The 19,733-nt window shown below is 35.3% G+C and overlaps 1 protein-coding gene across 3 annotated transcripts in view; it reads right to left on the reverse strand.

The window, feature by feature from the left end:
* The window catches only part of GULP1 (GULP PTB domain containing engulfment adaptor 1), a 313,902-nt gene that overhangs the window by 43,423 nt on the left and 250,746 nt on the right, over positions 1-19,733 (reverse strand). For all 3 annotated transcript variants that reach the window (XM_043894934.1, XM_043894936.1, XM_043894935.1), the window contains exons 6-7: positions 16,452-16,550; positions 9,850-9,987 (exon numbers count right to left, since the gene is read on the reverse strand). In XM_043894934.1, coding sequence (XP_043750869.1) covers positions 9,850-9,987; positions 16,452-16,550 — 237 coding nt within the window. The remainder of the gene's footprint in view (positions 1-9,849; positions 9,988-16,451; positions 16,551-19,733) is intronic.

Raw genomic sequence — 19,733 nt, forward strand, 5'->3', positions numbered from 1 at the left:
GAGCTTGGTCCATTGGGTCCATAACTCCATGTGGTCACAAAGAGTTGGATACAACTAAGCGACTTCACTTTCACCTTCACATTAATATTACCTGATTCTGGAAACAGATTCTTTGAAATAAACTGAGAAATCAGGTAGAATGTGTCTTCCAACTTTGGTCTTTTCTTTCAAGAATAATTTTTCTTTCTACACTGTTTTCTATTACCATATTAAAAATAACTTTTCTATTTCTACCAAAATTCCCATTGTGATTTTCACAAGAATTGTACTGAACAGATAGGTCAATTTGTTGAAATTGACCACTTAACTAAATTAAGCCTTCAAACCTATTAATATGGTATCTCTCTCCCATTATTTTAGATCTTCTTTAGTTTCTGCAATATTTTGTTGATTTCAGCCTATCTTCTTTAATAAATTCTAAATATTTCATATTTGGTAATGCTATAATGGGGGCTTCCCAGGTGGCACTAGTGGTAAAGAACCTGCCTGCCAAGCAGGAGACTTAAGAGATATCTGTTCGATCCCTGCATCTGGAAGATCGCCTGGAGAAGCTCATGGCAACCCAGTCTAGTATTCTTGCCTAGAGATTCCCATGGGCAGAAGAGCCTAGTAGGCTACGGTCCACAGGGTTGCTATGACTGAAGCAACTTAGTATGCAAGCAGTGCTACATTAAATAGATTTTTCTCTAGTTGTTGTTCAGTCGCTGAGTCATGTCTGACTCTGCAACCCCCATGGACTGCAGCACACTAGGCTTGTCTGTCCTTGACTATCTCCCAAAGTTTGCTCAAATTCATGTCCATTGAATCGATGATGCTATCCAACCATCTTATCCTCTGTCATTCCACTTCTCCTCCTGCCCTCAAACTTTCACAGCATCAGGGTCTTTTCTAGTGAGTTAGCTCTTTGCATCAGGTGACCAAATATTGGAGTTTCAGCATCAGTCCTTCCAACGAATATTCAAGGTTGGTTTCCTTTAGGATTGACTGGTTTGATATCCGTGCTGTCCAACGGACTCTCCAGCGTCTTCTCCAGCACCACAATTTGAAAGCATCAATTTTTCAGTGCTCAGCCTTCTTGATGGTCCAACACTCACATATGTACATGACTAGTGAAAATAATCATAGCTTTGACCATATGGGCCTTTGTCAGCAGAGTGATGTCTCTGCTTTTGAATATGTTGTCTAGGTTTGTCATAGCTTTTCATTCAAAGAGCAAGTGTCTTTTAATTTCTTGGCTACATTCACAATCTGCAATGATTTTGGAGTCAAAGAAAATAAAAGTTGGCACTGTTTCCACTTTTCCCCTATCTGCCATGAAGTGATGGGACTGGATGCCATGATCTTAGCTTTTAGGATTTGGATAGATAGAAACAGTTAATTCTTGTATATTAACCTGTATCCTACGACTAATATTGTTTCATAGTAATAGTAATTTGTAGATTCCATGGGACTTTTTTTGTAAAAAATTATATCTGTGAAAGGGATAGTTTTACTTCTCTTTTTCCCAGTATGTATGCCTTCTGTTTCTTTTCCTAACTATTAATCAGATAAGACATCTAATACCATGCTAAACTAAACAGCCATAGTTAGAATAAGCACTTATTCTGTTCCCAGTCTTAAGGGAAAGCACTCAATAATTTACCATTTATTTTGATGTCACTTGTAGGATTTTTAACATCCTTACTGGAATAAGAAATGTCCCTTCTAATCCTAGGATATTGTGAATTTTATCATCAATTGGATTGAATCTTGTGCTTTTTTTGTATCTATGTGATAACTTTTTTTTTTTTAATAGAACTTAATTAAACTATCTGGCTCTTATATTTTACTTGTCAAGAGACTTTTAAAAAATATTTCATTATATATATATATTCAGATTTTTTATTTCTTGTTTCAGTAATTCAAGTTTTTCAAATATTCATCAATTTCATCTTACATGCTAAATTGACTGGCATAATAGTTACATAATATTACTCTTTATCCTTTCTTTCTATTCTTTTAAAGACTGTAGGATCTGCACTTAAGTTTTTTGTTTTTGAAATTGGTAATTTGTCCTTTCTCTTATTTTTGTCCTAGATCTGTCTTTTTAGAGGATTGCTAATTTTACTATTCTTATCAAGGAATCAACTTTTGACTTTATCAGTGTTCTTTACTGTTTTCTGTTTTCAGTATCATGAATTCTATTATTATTACTTTTTTTTGTTTTAAATTTGTTCTTCTAACTTCTGAAGGTCAAGAGATCATTTTTAATCATTTTATCTTTTCTCATAGAAAAAGTTATAAATATCCCTCTAAGTTATAAATATCCCTTTAACTGTTTTCTTTCTTTCTTTTTTTTTTTTTTTACAAATTTTTACTAATTTTGATGTGTCATATATTGTTGCTATTCAGATAAAAATAATCTAATATCCCTTGAGACTTTTTTTTTTGAGCTACTGTTATGTAAAGTATTTGATTTAGACCACTTTGACAGTTTGTGGCCAGAGAACATACTCTGCAATATCTTCAATTTTGAAATTCATTGTCTTACAGTGTGGTACAAGATATTATGCATCTTTGTAAATATTTTACTTACACTCAAAAAGAAAGTATATGCTGTTGTTGTTTGGGATAATGTTCTATTCATGTCACTTAGATCAAATTGGTGGATAACATTTTTTTTAGCTTTATTGATTTTTTTCTATTTGCTCTGTCATTTGCTAAAAATGGAATTAGATTGATGACTATGAATGCCAATTTATCTTTTTCTTCTTGTAATTATTAAATTTTTTGCTTTATTTCTTAAAAAGCAACATTATTAAATGAAACACATTGGTTTTTAAATCACTGTGGGCTGTCTCTCTTGATGTCTGATAATATTCCTTGCCTTGAAATCACCTTTATGACATGAGTATAGCCACACCAACTTTCACACACTTAAGGTTTGCACTGCATATGTTTATTTAGTCTTCTGTTTTTTACCTATATTTGGCACTAGTGGTAATGAATCCACCTGCCAATGTAGCCGACTCAAGAGACTCGGGTTTAATCTTTGCATCCGGAAGATCCCCTGGAGGAGAAAATGGCAACCCACTTCAGTATTCTTGCCTGGGAAATCCCATGGACTGATGGGCTACAGTTCATGGGGTTGCAAAGAGTTAGTCACTGAGTGACTGAGCACACACACGTTATTTTATATTTAAAATGTGTGTCTTCTAGAGATCAAACAGTTGTATGTTTTAAAAATCCTGCCTGATAATCTCAGCCTTTGATTGGTGTATTTAGTCTGTATATTTACATCGCTCTTTATTTTTTACTTGGTCCATCTGCTTTTCCATTTCTATTCTTTGCCTGCTGTCTTTTTCATTAAAAAAAAAAAAAGTTTTCCATTTTATTTTCTCTATAGGTTTTTAACTATACATGTTTGAAGTATTTTTTAGTGGATTGCTAACAACGCACATCTTTTAAGTCAGCAGTCTATTTGGAGTTAATGTGCATTACTTCACATAAGTAATAACAACCTTGGAATACTGTAAATCCATTAAGTCCAATTGTACACATCCTTTGTGCTAGTACTGTCATGTTAACATCATGATGCAACTGCGTGACACAATGTTACAATTTTGCTCTAAACAGTTCTGTTTTAACAAAGAGTGACATTGAGTCACAGTTTTTCTAGTTTTTATTTTTTGTTTCTTCTTTTGCACATCTGAATTTACTTTTTGTGTAATTTCCCTTCAGATTAAAGAATCTCCTTTAGCATATCTTGAAGCACAGTTCGCTAGTGGTGAGTCACTGTAGTTTCATTTATCTCAAAATATTTTGATTTAAATTTTGAAACTTCAACAAGTGTAAAATTCTCTTACGACGTCTTTTACTTTAGGCTTGAAAGATATTGTCATGGTCTCCTCTGACCTTTACTGATACTAATGAAAAGTCAGCTGCCATTCATATTGCTTTTTTTTTTCATTCTCTATGTAAAGATATAATGTGCCTTTAAAATTTTTTATGGATGCTTTCACGATTCATTTATTCCCTTAATCATTCTCTCACTCTCTTTCTTTCTCTCTCTTATAGATTGTCTGTGATATAACTACAAGTGGTTTTCTTTATAATTGATTCAGCTTGAAGTTTCTCAAATCTGTAGGCTGACAATTTTCACCACATTTGGGAATTCTTCAGCCAGGATTTTCTTTGCTGTCTTACTTTCTCTCTGCTGTCTTCTTATGACACTGATTTCACACATGTTAGAACACTCCATTTTTTCCTACAGGTGATTATGGCTCTGTCATTCTATATTACTATCATTTATTTTCTCTGTTCATTTAATTGGATAATTTCTCTCATCTATCTTCTAGGTTACTGACCATTTTTTTTGGCCATCCCAAATCTGATGTTAAGTCTATCTATTTTTTTAAGTTACTTTACCTAACCATAGAATTATTTTAGTATTTGCTGTTTCCATGCTAAAATTTTCATTTGCTTCCTTATTACTATGTTCTTTTTCCTTTAATTCCCTGTATATATGTATAACCAATATTAAAGTCTTTGAGCATAACAAACAAATTTCAAGTTTCCTTTAGCTCTTAATCTTAATCTTGGCTCCCTCTATTCTTCATGTAGGTAGCAACTATAATTTGTGCATAATTCAGGAGGTTATGGATTTTGCATATATTTGACTCCTCTCATATATATATGTATATGTTTACATATGCTATAGGGTATAGTAATACTCAGGTTTAATTATGAGAAAAATTGATAAGTCTACATTTACTCAACATATATTAGATTCAGTTGTATCAATTATATTTATTTTACCAATAATAATGTTAAATATTAATGATGTTAACTGTATAAGAAACACAATGTTCTATATTAGAATTTATTTGTTGCCATAAACACTATGTAATATAAACTATTAAATTTATCTAAAATCATATCTACAAATTTATGACAGCAATGACATACTCTTAATGGTTTTATATTGTCTGTTTAGAACAAAAACATTTTGGTTATATGTGTACGAATCAGATAGCAAAACAAACACCCAAATCATACAAGTAAAAGAAGTTTCCTTCTATTCCTATTTTTCTGAGATTTTTAACCATGAATGGGTGTTGATTATTTTCAAATATTTTTTAAAACGTTTGTTGATAGGATCATATACTTTAATTCATTAACCTGTTAATATGGTGATTATATTATTGGATTTTTGATGCTGAATAAGACTTACATCCCAGAAACAAGCTCTGCTTGGATTTGGTGTATAATTCTTTTATATATTGCTCAATTATATTTAATATTCTGCTAGAAATATTTGCATCCATATTCCTGAGGGTTATTGGTCTGTAGTTTCCTTTTTTAGCACTGTCTGAAAAATAAAACTTTCATAAAAATGAATTTTGGTAGTTTTCTCACTTCTGTTATTTGGAATAGCTTGTGCAGAACAATGTTAACTCCTCTTTAAGCATCTTGTGGATTCTTTCAGAGTAAAACTATCTAGGAGTAGAGAGATTTCTACTTTAGTAAGTTTGAAATTATAAATTCAATTTTCTTTACAGTTACAAGGCTATTCAAATTATCCAATATTCGGTAGTCAGTCATTTTTGTTTTTGAGAAATTAATTCTTCTATGTTGTCAAATTTATGTGTACACAGTTGATTATAGCATCCTCTTAATATTTTTTGATATCTGGAGGTTCTTCAGTGAAATCCCTGTTTAATGTCTGATATTGGTAATTTGTTTCTTTTTTTTTTTTGCTTTACTAATCTTAACTGAAATTTTGTTACTCTTATGATCTTTTAAAGAAACGGCTCTTTGTGTTATTGATTTTCTCAATTGTTTTTGTTTTCCATTTCATTAATTTCTTCTCTGATCTTTCTTATTTTCATCCTTCTGTTTAATTTGATAATCTGTTTTCTAAGTACTTAAGCTGGCAGCTTAGATTACTGATTTGAAATGTTCTGCTTTTAAATATACTAACTTGCTATTGATTTCTCTCCCAGAACTGCTTTAACTGTATCACATAAATACTGATATGTTCTATTTCATTTCTGTATAGTTCACACACTTAAGATTTTTTTCTTTGAAGATTCCTCCTTGACCTACTGAGTGTTTACAAACGCGATGCCCTTTTTGACATGTGGATAAACAAAACTTCCAAGTTTTTGAAGCCTTTCATATAAACTTTCTGTTCTTCACTTTTAGGTTGATTTCTTTGTTGTTGAAAAGCACTTGCTTAATAATTTCAACTCTTTTACACTTTTGAGATTTGTCTTATAGCCCCGGATACAGTCTATTTTGGTACATGTTCCTTTGGCACTTGAAAACAATGTGCAACCTGCTGTTGTTGAATGAAGTTCTCCGTGGTTGTTAACTAGATTCCATTAGTTGATGATGCTGTTGAGTGAACCTATATTCTTGATGATTTCCTGTCTAGTTGTTCCATTAATTTTAAGAAAAGTAGTGGTGAAATCTTCAATATAACTGTGTATTTGCCTACTGACCCTATATTTCTTTTCATTTCTATCAAGTTTTTATTTAATTTATTTTGCAGCTCTGTGATTTGGCAATGTAAATTTAGGTTGCTGTTTTCTTGGTAGTATGAGCTTTTTATTATTAAATATTGCCTCATTTATGTAATTTTCTTTACTTTGAAGTGTATTTCATCTGATATTAACACATTCAGTTGGGCAATGTATTTTTAGATGTATCCCATTTTATAGGTTTTTTAGTGGTTGCTCTGGGATTCATATTATATTATACAACTTATCTCAGTCTACTAGTGCTGTCATTTTTCCAGTTTGAAAGGTGTAGAAACCTTACCTCCATTTATATGCCTTTAATTTTCTCTGTTCATAATATACTTGCCTTCAGTTCAGTTCAGATCACTCAGTCGTGTCTGACACTTTGCAACCCCATGGACTGCAGCATGCCAGGCTTCCCTGTCCATCACCAACTCTTGGAGTTTACTCAAACTCATGCCCATTGAGTTGGTGATGCCATCCAACCATCTCATCCTCTGTCGTCCCCATCTCCTCCTGCCTTTCATCTTTCCCAGCATCAGGGTCTTTTCCCATGAGTCAGTTCTTCACATCAGGTGGCCAAAGTATTGGAGTTTCAGCTTCAGCATCAGTCCTTTCAATGAATATTCAGGACTGATTTCCTTTAGGATGGACTGGTTGGATCTCCTAGCCGTCCAAGGGACTCTCAAGAATCTTCTCCAACATCACAGTTCAAAAGCATCGATACTTCAGTGCTCAGCTTTCTTTATAGTCCAACTCTCACATCCATACATGACTACTGGAAAAACCAAAGCTTTGACTAGACAGATCTTTGTTGGCAAAGTAATGTCTCTGCTTTTTAATATGCTATCTAGGTTGGTCATAACTTTCCTTCCAAAGAGCAAGCATCTTTTCATTTCATGGCTGCAGTCACCATCTGCAGTGATTTTGGAGCCCCCCAAAATAGTCTGTCACTGTTTCCATTATTTCCCCATCTATTTTCCATGAAGTGATGGGACCAGATGCCATGATTATAGTTTTCTGAATGTTGAGTTTTAAGCCAACTTTTGAACTCTCCTCTTTCACTTTCATCAAGAGGCTCTTTAGTTCTTCTTCACTTTCTGCCATTAAGTGTGGTGTCATCTGCACATCTGACGTTATTGATATTTCTCCCGGCAATCTTGATTCCAGCTTGTGCTTCATCCAGCCCAGCATTTCTCATGATGTACTCTGCATATAAGTTAAATAAGCAGGGTGACAATATACAGCCTTGACGTACTCTTTTCCTGATTTGGAACCAGTCTGTTTTTCCATGTCTCGTTCTAACTGTTGCTTCTTGACCTACATACAGATTTCTCAGGAGGCAGGTCAGGTGGTCTGGTATTCCCCATCTCTTGTAGAATTCTCCCCAGTTTGTTGTGATCCACACAGTCAAAGGCTTTGGCATAGTCAATAAAGCAGAAGTAGATGTTTTTCTGGAAATATCTCGCTTTTTCGATGATCCAACAGATTCCTGCCTTACATATTTTCTATATATTCATTTAGAATCACATCAGAAAGCATTTTTTGCTTCTGCTGTCAATTATAATTCAGAAATCACGCACACTAATGGTTGTGAGCCACTGGTGTAGGCTACAAGCAAATATTTTCAACCTTCAAGATAAAAGAAAGCTGATACGCTATATCAGGAGAGGAATAATGGGTCAAGGAAGTGAAATTTTGGAAATTGATTACAAAAAATTACGATCAGATAGAGATACAGTTTGTACTTTGAAAACAATGAAAAAAAAAAAAAAGAAAACAATGGGGAATTCTGGCAAGCGTATGTTTCAATAATCATGTAACAAGTTTGGGGATCAAAGAAAGGTAAAATGTGACATAAAACTATAAAAAGACTAGTATTTATAAAGGACTTGGGTTATGAATATTTCAAAAAATTCTAAGGAACTTTATTTCTATATGTAAGGCAAGAAAGTAGGACAACCGAATTTACTGTTTGTCTTAAGTGGTAAAAGGTTATAATATTTTACACCTAGAAGATAGTCAACAAATATCAACGTTAATCTTCTCAATCACAGAGAAAACACCTGCAAGTAATCATGGTTAAGAAGCACCTGGAACATTAAATATACGGCATTCATTCAATAGGATACATTTCAAATAGAACTTTTTAATTTCATACAAAATGCCATATAGTTCACATAACATTGTCTTAAACAGATAAGGATATTATTCTGACAAGATATTTCATAATATTCATCAAATTTTCAAAACATATTATGATGCCAAATAGGTTAGCACATTAGTTTGCTTATTTAAAGTATAGTTTAAAAGATAGAGATAATAACTTGCTCTACCTTTTGTCAATTTATCAACATAGCCTTTTTAAAGGAAAAAATTCATTGAGCATCTATTTTCCATCTGATGCAGGAGTTACATGGACAGATAAAAAAGTATTTGTTTTTAAGAAGCCCACATACTGAAATTAAAGAAATAAATTATAGTGATAGCAATATTATTCCCTGCTATTTTGGCAGTATGATAAAATGAATAATAAATAAACTAAATTTCTTCCTGTCTAAGGCAATCCTGTTGAGACTAAATGTTCTTCCTCATTTAAAGCTATTAATGGCTACAATGTGTGCTTGGAATTCACATATTACATTTTATAACAGGACCTCAGACCAGGCTATCATTAGTATTAGCTTATGCACATAGTCAAGATATGGGGTTTTCCTTAAGAATTCCAGATGATTAAAGAATTGTTAGAGAGCTTAACTTTGGAATATCCTGATTGTTCTTACTTGCTAAGAACTTTCGATTATATTCACAAGCTCAATCACTCACCTAGGCACACGTACACACAATTCTATCACATTTCATTATATACAGTTTTCTGAATAATGAAAATCAAGAACTAGAGTTTTAAAGTATAAGAGATTTTTTTTTTTTGAGGAGCCATACAAATTTCATTTCCTACAGTTTAAAATATTTATTTTCATCAGATCCATGACATTCCTGAAAAAATACTTTGCTTTACCATTACTCTTTTACATTATATGCATATTACTAAATTGTATTTGAGTTTAAAATTTCAAGTAAGTCAAGTGATTATAAGACAGGTAAACATATAACACAAGGATGACATTCTAAGGAAAGAAATTTGCATGCAAGATTGTGCACATGAACGTGAAATTTAGTTAGAGATGAAATCCTGAAGCATATTCTCATGACAGGAAGAATCTATTAGTGAAGTTAAGTATTTGCAGACCTTGTTCATTTCTAAATACTTTACTAATACTGGAAACAAGATAATTCCTGACTTGCAAAGTAGAGCAAACCACCCTAAAACATCTGGCATACTTACACACTTTTCGCTGTCAAAAACATAGCACAAATGTTTATTTGACTCGGAATCTTTGCATATGAAAGTGAATATCCTCTTGTCAGTTTTATCATCTGCACAAAATGATATTCTGTGAAGCTGGCAATTGTGTTGAACTTCCTGTGAACACAGATGAAAATAAACATAGTTGAAGAGATTTCTTTTTTCTTTTTCTGGAATACCATCTGTGCTAATAACATACAACTTATGAAACATCATCTGTCAACTCTGGTTTTATAATAACATACACCTCAACTTAAATAAAAACGTAATGAGATAAACCTCCTGACTCAGAATTTAGCTAAGTCATTTCAATAGCACTTGGAAAAACACAAGGGGAAGGAGGATCAGAGGTTCATGGGTTTCCTGAGCTACAAGGGATCTTCAGATACCATTACTTTCAACTGTGCAGTTTTACTTAGGAGGACACTGAGGTCTAGATAGATTCATATATTTCCAAAAGGTTACAGAATTGGCAGAACCCTTTGAACCAGAATCTTTTCATTTTATTTTATTGCTACTAATATTACAGCTTAAAACATAACTTCATCTGTATATAATTTCATATGAAACATATTATATAGTACATGTCTTCATGGTAAACTCAAATACTCTTGAACCTCTTCTGCCTAAGGAAAATCATCCTTGCAACTTCTGCAATGTTTTCCATTGAAGCAATGAATGAAGAAGATTTACACATTCAGCTTCCAAATTACTGAGTTAAGTTTGTTAATTAGTAGTAAGATAAATACTATATATGCAGTATATATATACTATGTGTGTGTATATATATGTATGGTGGTTTAGTTGCTAAGTCATGTCTGACTCTTGCGACCCAATGGACTGTAGCCTGTAGGTTCCTCTGTCCATGGGATTCTCCAGGCAAGGATACTAGAGTGGGTTGCCATTTCCTTCTCCAGGGGATCTTCTCCATCCAGTAATCAAACCTGGGGCTCCTGCATTGCAGGCAGATTCTTTACCGATTGAGCTAAAAAGGATTGTAACTCTAGCATCTGTCACTGGATCCTTCCAAGTTCAGAGATTGACATGTCTGCTTGCTGAGATTTGATCGATAACTCTGATGTACTTTACTGATCATAGGCTGAAAATGAGTACACAAAAATGAGCTATAAAAGCAAGTGTTAAAAGAAATTGTCTACAGCACTGCATTCTTTCCTTGCATACAAAACCAAAGGTAAGCCATCAAAGAGTTGTTTGCAAGCATGAAAATTAAAATGAGGCTCTATATTGTATGACTATAATGTTTAGTCACTGCTAGATAGCCTGATTCAGCCATTTCAACAGCAAGGAGGTACAAATGCTCAACTTACTAAGGCTTCTGCTGAAGGCATATTTCCTGAGACTATCCTTCTACACTTTGCCTGACTGGCCAGTCTCTTCCTCACTGACATATTTTTTTTTTTTAAACAGTATTAACACAGACCACTCTTTGAATAGCAAGACATTGTCAGGGGTTGTTACACACATCGACTGAAGATATCAGTGGCAAATGATGGATTAGTATACTCTAAAGATCTATGAAAATATTTTCATAATTTGTTTACAGGCTAGATTTCCTAGGGCTTTCAAATTGAATTAACTGGTCAGTAAGCTTGCTTAGTTGCTCAGTCGTGTCTGACTCTGCGACCTCATGGATTGCAACCTGCCAGGCTCCTCTGTCCATGGGGATTCTCCAGGCAAAAATACTGGAGTGGGTTACCATGTCTTCCTCCAGGGGATCTTCCCAACCCAGGGACTGAACATAGGTCTCTTGCATTGTAGGCAGATTCTTTACCATTTGAGCCACCAGGGAAGCCTGGTCAGTAAACATGCTACTGTATTAAAAGAAAGCATTGGTAATATATATTTGTAAAATAATTGGAGTTGAATGTTAATCAGTTTTTTGAAACTGACTTTCATGATCTTATCAAAATTACTAAACAATAATTCTGAGGCATTATGAGTAAAGGACTATATTTATTTTCCAGGGCTCCCATAACAAAATACCACAGATTGAATAGAAATCTATTTTCTCACAGTTCTGGAGGCTTAAAGTCCAAGACCACGGAATTGGCAGGTTTGGTTTCTGCTAAAGCCTCACCTCTTGGCTTACAGATGGCTGTCTTCTTGCTATGTTCTCACATAGCTTTCCTCTGTATTCACGCACACCTGATGTCTCTTTCTTTCATTGTAAGGACACCAGTCTTATTGAATTAAGGTCTAATTTTGAGCTCATTTAACTTTATTTATCTTAAAGGCTCTATCTCCAAATATGGCCATATTGTGAGTTGGGCTTCAACATAGGAATTTTAGGTGAAAATTACATTTACGACTACATATTAATGTGAATGTGGAATCAGCTCAGTTCAGTTGCTCAGTCGTGTCCAACTCTTTGTGACTCCATGGACTGCAGCATGCCAGGCTTCCCTGTCCCTCACCAAATCCCAGAGCTTACTCTAACTCATGTCCATCGAGTTGGTGATGCCATCCATCTTCTGTCATCACCTTCTCCTCCCACCTTCAATCTTTCCCAGCAGCAGGGTCTTCTCCAAGGAGTAAGTTCTTTGCATCAGGTGGCCAAAGTATTGGAGTTTCAGCTTCAACATCAGTCCTTTCAATGAATATTCAGGACGGATCTCCTTTAGGATGGACTGGTTGGATGTCCTTGCAGTCCAAGGGACTCTCAAGAGTCTTCTCCAACATCACAGCTCAAAAGCATCAATTCTTTGGTGCTCAGTTTTCTTTATAGTCCAACTCTCACATCCATACATGTCTACTGGAAAAAACAATAGCTCTGACTAGATGGACTTTTGCTGGCAAAGTAATGTCTCTGCTTTTTAAGATGCTGTCTAGGTTGGTAATAGCTTTTCCTTCAAGGAGCAAGCATCTTTTTATTACAAGGCTGCAGTCACCATCTGTAGTGATTTTGGAGCCCCCCAAAATAAAGTCTCTCACTATTTCTATTATTTCCCTATCTATTTGCCATGAAGTGATGAGACCAGATGCCATGATTGTAGTTTTCTGAACACTGAGTTTTAAGCCAACTTTTTCACTCTCCTCTATCACTTTCATCAAGAGGCTCTTTAGTTCTTCATTGCTTTCTGCCATTAAGTGTGGTGTCATCTGCATATCTGAGGTTATTGATATTTCTCCTGGCAATCTTGATTCCAACTTGTGCTTCATCCATCCTTGCATTTCACATGATATTCTGTATATAATTTAAATAAGCAGGGTGACAATATACAGCCTTGATGTACTCCCTTCCCAATTTGGGACCAGTCTGATGTTCCACGTCCTGTTCTATCTGTTGCTTCTTGATCTGTATGCAGATTTCTCAGCAGGCAGGTCAGGTGGTCTGCTATTCCCATCTCTTTAAGAATATTCCATAGTTTGTTGTTATCCACACAGTCAAAGGCTTTGGCATAGTCAATAAAGCAGAAGTAGATTTTTTTTGGAACTCTCTTGCTTTTTTGATGATCCAATGGATGTTGGCAATTTGGTCTCTGATTCCTCTGCCTTTTCTAAATCCAGCTTGAACATCTGGAATTTCACAGTTCATGTACTGTTGAAGCCTGGCTTGGAGAATATTAAGCATTACTTTGTTAGTGTGTGAGATGAGTGCGGTAGTTTGAACATTCTTTGGGATTGTCTTTCTTTGGGATTGGAATGAAAACTGACCTTTTCCAGTCCTGTGGCCATTGCTGAGATTTCCAAATTTGCTGGCATATTGAGTGCAGCACTTTCCCAGCATCATCTTTTATGATTTGAAATAGCTCAACTGGAATTCCATCACCTCCACTAGCTTTGTGTGTAGTGATGCTTCCTAAGGCCCACTTGACTTCGCATTCCAGGATGTCTGGCTCTGGGTGAGTGATCACACCGTCATGGTTATCTGGGTGAAGATCTTTTTTGTATAGTTCTTCTGTGTATTCTTGCCACCTCTTCTTAATATATTCTGCTTCTGTTAGGTCCATACCATTTCTGTCCTTTATTGTGCCCATCTTTGCATGAAATGTTCTCTTGGTATCTCTCATTCTCTTGAAAAGACCTCTAGTATTTCCCATTCTATTGTTTTCCTCTATTTCTTTGCATTGATCACTGAGGAAGGCTTTCTTATCTCTCCTTGCTATTCTTTGGAACTCTGCATTCAAATGTGTATATCTTTCCTTTTCTCCTGTGCCTTGAGCTTATCAGCTTTATCAGCTTTTTTTTAAGGCCTCCTCAGACTTGGGAGTCCCTTGGACTGCAAGGAGATCCAACTAGTCCAACCTAAAGGAAAGCAGTCCTGAATATTTATTGGAAGGACTGATATTGAAGCTGAAATCCCAATACTTTGGCCACCTGATGTGAAGAACTGACTCATCTGAAAAGACCCTGATGCTGGGGAAGATTGAAGGAAGGAGGAGAAGGGGACGACAGAGGATGAGATGGTTGGATGGCATCACCGACTAAATGGACATGAGTTTGAATAAACTCCAGGAGTTGGTGATGGACAGGGAGGCCTGGCGTGCTGCAGTCCATGGGGTCGCGAAGAGTGGGACGTGACTGAACTGAACTGAAGAGACAACCATTTTGCCTTTTTGCATTTGTTTTTCTTGGGGACAGTCTTGATCATTGCCTCCTGTACAGTGTCACAATCCTCTGTCCATAGTTCTTCAGGCACTCTGCCTATTGGATCTAATCCCTTGAATCTATTTGTCACCTCCACTGTTTAACTGTAAGGGATTTGATTTAGGTCATACCTGAATGGTCTAGTGGTTTTTCCTACTTTGGAATCTGGAAGAGATTATATTTTCATTTTTTTTTTTTTCCATTGGATCTGTAGGGGAGATATACAAGAACCTCACATTTACAGTGTTACCATGTGTTATGTGCTGAATTTTGTCCCCGTACCCAAATTTATATGTTGAAGGCTTACTTCCCCATACCTCAAAACAAAACTATATTGTGTTTCCAACTTAATTGGAAATAAGGCTTGAAAGAGCTGATTAAGCTAAAATAAGGTCATTAGAGTGGTTCCTCATCCAATCTGATTTTTGTCCTTATGTTGTTGTTATTCATTCCTTAAGTTGTGTCCCATTATTTGTGGCCCCGTTAGCTATAGCACACTAGGGTAGCCTGTCTTTCAGTATCTCCCAGTATCTCAAACTCATGTCCATTGCATCAATGATGCTACCTAACCATCTCAATCTCTGTCACCCCCTTCTCCTCTTGCCATCAATCGTTCCCAGCATCAGGGTCTTTTCCAGTAAGTCAGCTCTTTGAATCAGATGGCCAAAGTATTGGAGTTTCAGCTTCAGCATCAATCCTTTCAATGAATATTCAGTGTTGATTTCCTTTAGGGTTAACTGATTTCATCTTGCTGTCCAAGGGACTCTGAAGAATCTTCTGTGGCACCACAATTTGAAAGCATTAATTCTTTGGTGCTCAGCCTTCTTTATGGTCCACCTCTCACATCTTTACATGGCTACTGGAAAAACCATAGCTTTGACTATGTAGACTTTTGTCAGCCAAGTGATGTCTGGCTTTTTAATATGCTGTCTAGATGTTTTTCCAAGGAGCAGGTGTCTTTTAATTTGGTGGCTGCAGCCACCCTCCGCAGTGATTTTGGAGCCCAAGAAAATAAAATCTGTCACTGTTTCCACTTTTTCCCCATCTATTTGCCATTAATGATGGGACTAGATGCCACGATCTTAGTTTTTTGAATGTTAAGTTCTAAGCCAGCTTATAAGAGGAGGTGACCTTCTCAGAGGAAGAAATTAGACACACAGAGAGACACCAGGAGTGTATGTGCAGACCACCATGCAAAGAGACATCAAGAGGGCTGCCATTTGCTGGCCAAGGAGAGAAGCCTCAGAGGAAGCCAGGCCTGCTGCTCTCAGTTTACTCATGGACTTCCAGGCTCCAGAACTGTGAGAAACTAATTTCTATTTTTGGAGCCACCAGGTCTGTGGTATTTTATTATGGAAACCATAGTAAACTAATACACACTGATTATGTCTACAGGTAATAAGGGTCGATCAGGACACTTTAATGAACATCATACAGCTTTTGTCTTCTTTCATACTCCGTGAACCGAACTTAAATGCATCTCTCTCAAAGCATATGAAGAAAAATTCCTAAATACAAGACCAATACCATTGAATACACTCAATATAGATTGTTATATCCCAGACACAGGCTGAAGAACAAACCACTCAGAAAGCAAATCCAAACATTGTTTTTCCCCCTATAAATCCTATAGAGTTTTAAATTGTCATTAACTGAGAACTAGGTAGTTTCAGTGGGTAAGTGTGAGCATGCTCAGACGTGTCCAACTCTTTGCGACTCCATGGACTTTGGCACGGCTCGCTCCTCTGTTCATGGGATTTTACTGGCATGAATACTGGAGTAGGTTACCATTTTCTACTCCAGGCAATCTTCCTGACCCAGAGATCGAACCCACATCTGCACCTTCTGCATTGCAGGTGGATGCTTTACCGCTGAGCCACTGGGTAACATATTTTAAATATTTATTAACGTAGGACTGTGATTGCAATTAATGAAAGAGTAGAATGCTTCTGATGTTCAAAAATAAACCTTACCTTTGTTTTAGGTTCTAGAATTTTCACTCCATAAATTGAGATTTGCAACTCAACTTTGGGAATTTTCTGGCCTTCAGATTTCTTGATATGTCTTGCAAACTACAAATGAAAATTTATTCACAAAACTAATTTTGTCTATGGAAAATGAACACAAACATATATTTAGAGTTTACATTCAATGCTGAAATTTCATTAAATAAATTATTGCCTATTGCCCATTATATTTTTATAAACCCCACACAGCCTCCAAATAGTTAGAAATCACAGCGATCTACCATTACTATCGTTAAAATCAGGCTGATTCTCAATAACTTTAAAAAAATTTAATATACTTCTTTCATGATATTTCAAAAATCTATCAAACAGAAAATGAAAACTCTTTGTGTGAAAATAAGCAGAGGTATCTTTTTCTGGGGATCTTTTGTTTTTTATGACTTTAGGAAACTTGCAGTCCAGAGCACCAGACCTTTGCATTTCCAGATACTTACATTGTTTGGTATACTGTCCTACCTAATGAAATCAATGAATGAAAAGAGACAGATTACCATATTCAAACTGAAATAATTATCCCGGCTAAAATACTCAGAACTAGACTCATTCTAGAGATATTCAAATGCACTGGTTTTATCTGGCAATGCTACTCTCCTGACTTTCCTTCTCTCCTCCCTCCCCTACCTCTACTTTTCTTCTCAAGAAACAGAAAAAAATTATTGAAAAAAATTGTTTTTACTAACCCCTCTTACAGGGCTTCAAAAAGTTATTTCCTTTTTAGCATATGGATCACCCTAACTTGATTCAAAATAGATTATCTGTAAGGCAACGTGGAGTTTTGGTCATCTTTTGTGTGCCATATTTATTTACATTGTGTATTTCTTTCTAATTTAGGACAGATGTAAATACATGTGGTATACTTCAGTTCCAGAACAGAGAGTGGTTAAAGGCCTCTTTCTCTTTTCACGGCTTTGTACTGCCATGGAGAACAATATAATTAATGCATATAAGGATGCCTTGAAGTGTCTGCCTTGATATCCAGGGCAGGGTGGGTGGGTGGAGGAGTTCCATTTGTTTTATTTCATTTTGGATGGTATAATTTTTTAGTTTGTTCTCTGTCCTATCCTATAAATACAGGCAGTTTTTTCCCTCAGTATTAAGCAGGCTTACATTCTTCACATAAATGTGACTAATTCATGCCAGGGATTTCTTTTTTTTTTTGTCTTTAAGAAACTTATTTTTCTTCAGTGCAGCCCTTTACAAATTATCCCAGCTCTCTCCCAAAGAAAGTGGATTAATTTGTTTCTTTTTCCCTTCATAACCTTCTTCCTGGATTGCTATAATCAAAACAATTTGGAGGTTTTCACATATGGAGGCGGACAACATAAATCAGCTGCTTTCCATCCATGTGAATGCATCTGAACAAAGCCAGCCCCACTGCTGGCCGTGGAGGTAGTCTAAAGCGGCTTCCTGGGTGCTGCTCTTTTCCAGAAACAGACAATGAGCAATAGCTCTTGAAGCCTTTTTCACATCAGGACACAACCGTTCCTCTGACCTCTTTTAGTTTCCAAATGCCCATCACAAAACAACCACGAATATTAAACTTATCTCTTATGTCTTTTCTGTCAGAAAGAAAAGAAGGGAAGAAAGAAGGCAGAAAACTGAACAAGGGGAAGAAGTAGGGGCTACAAGTAGAGCAAAGAAAGAGGGGAGCAAGGAGGGAGGGAGAGGGAAACAGAATGAGCCAGAAAAAGAAAAACAAACATAAAATATCTGATCTATGGCCTATGAAACCTTTGCCTTTGCTTCATATCAAGATGAAGTGATTGTGCTCAAAGAAGATTCAGAGATCATCCAATCTGATCGGCCCATTTCAAAGATGAGAAAATAAGTCTCAGGGAAGTTACTTTGGTCATAAAATAGGTCTGTAGCAATCAGCCTTAACTGTTTCACAGACCTTGAAAAACATTTAAGCTGAAGGATATATTTGTTCAATCTGTATTTTAAACAGTTTAATATTCTCATTCCTGCTTGTATTTTTTTAAAGATAACCTTATCCTATAGCTCCATGATCCCTCTAAGTCTTTTCCTACTTGCAGATCTCTGAATTGCATTCCGAAATACTTGTAATTTATATTTTGAAGATATATTCATGCTTATATTGTATTCTTTTCTTGCCCTACGTACTACTTGAATTCTAATGTTTAAAAGGCCTCTTTGAAATTTTTTTTGCCCCCTCATCTTTGTTTTAGTGAATATATTTTTTGGTAATCTAGTAGAGTGATCTACTAGTAAAACTTGAATATAATAATCGAATAAAAATGTTCAAAGGAAGTAAAGCCTAAGAATTCTGGAGGCTATCTGGATACAACAAACAAAAAAACCAAGCTTTTATCATCACAAAATGATGAGGTATTACTAGAAGTCCTGTATAAAGTACTGCATAAATACTACGTTAAATGTATACCACGGGCAAATAGAACAGCTGAAGAAAATTTAAAAAGAGCACTACTGAATTTCAGTATCATCCTCATAACAATTTCTATTCATTTCTCAAAGGACTTAAAAAAGTGAAATCTAACTATATTATTAATGTAATACACATTATTAAGCATTTAAAATTAATGAATTAATTCTAATCCTCTTTGTGGTTCTTAGAAATTGTTGATTTAATTAAAAGTTTTGATAATCTCACAGGGAAATCAGTTATGTGTGTATGTTTTAAGAATTTTAAATAAGTTCTAATCATGTCATTAATTAAATAACTGGTTATAAAAACAAAAACCATTTGCAGAGGCTACACAGAAAGCATGAAGTCAAGTGGAGAAACTGGTGGGCCTAGATTTAACAGAACTTTTCATTATTTTCCAAGCCCACATGCCTTCATGTAACTGTAAGCTAGCTCTGCTTGGGTGAGGGGGTCTGTCCTCTAAAACTGGGGTCCAGGAGTGCTGCTCCCTGGTTATCTCCCAAAGAGTCCACAAAGTTTTGGCCCTGCATACCAAAATTCATCCACATGTAAATATCACAAACAGATTGCTTATGAAACCTCTGACATTGTTTATGAGCCTGCTGACATCTGCAGTAGTTGTATTAAAAATAAATAAATCACTATTAAAAATAAAATTTCTAAAAGTAACTTGGATACTAAAAGTAAGAAGTTGAAAGGGTTTTATAATTATTACTTTTTGAAAATTTTGGCATTTTCTTAAATCATAGACTAAAACATGATTAAGAGATGGAAATTGTTGAATGTGTTCAAGAAACAGAAAACATGTTGTTTTGTCATAT

Source organism: Cervus elaphus, chromosome 33, assembly GCF_910594005.1.
Source record: "Cervus elaphus chromosome 33, mCerEla1.1, whole genome shotgun sequence".
NCBI classification, from domain to species: domain Eukaryota; kingdom Metazoa; phylum Chordata; class Mammalia; order Artiodactyla; family Cervidae; genus Cervus; species Cervus elaphus.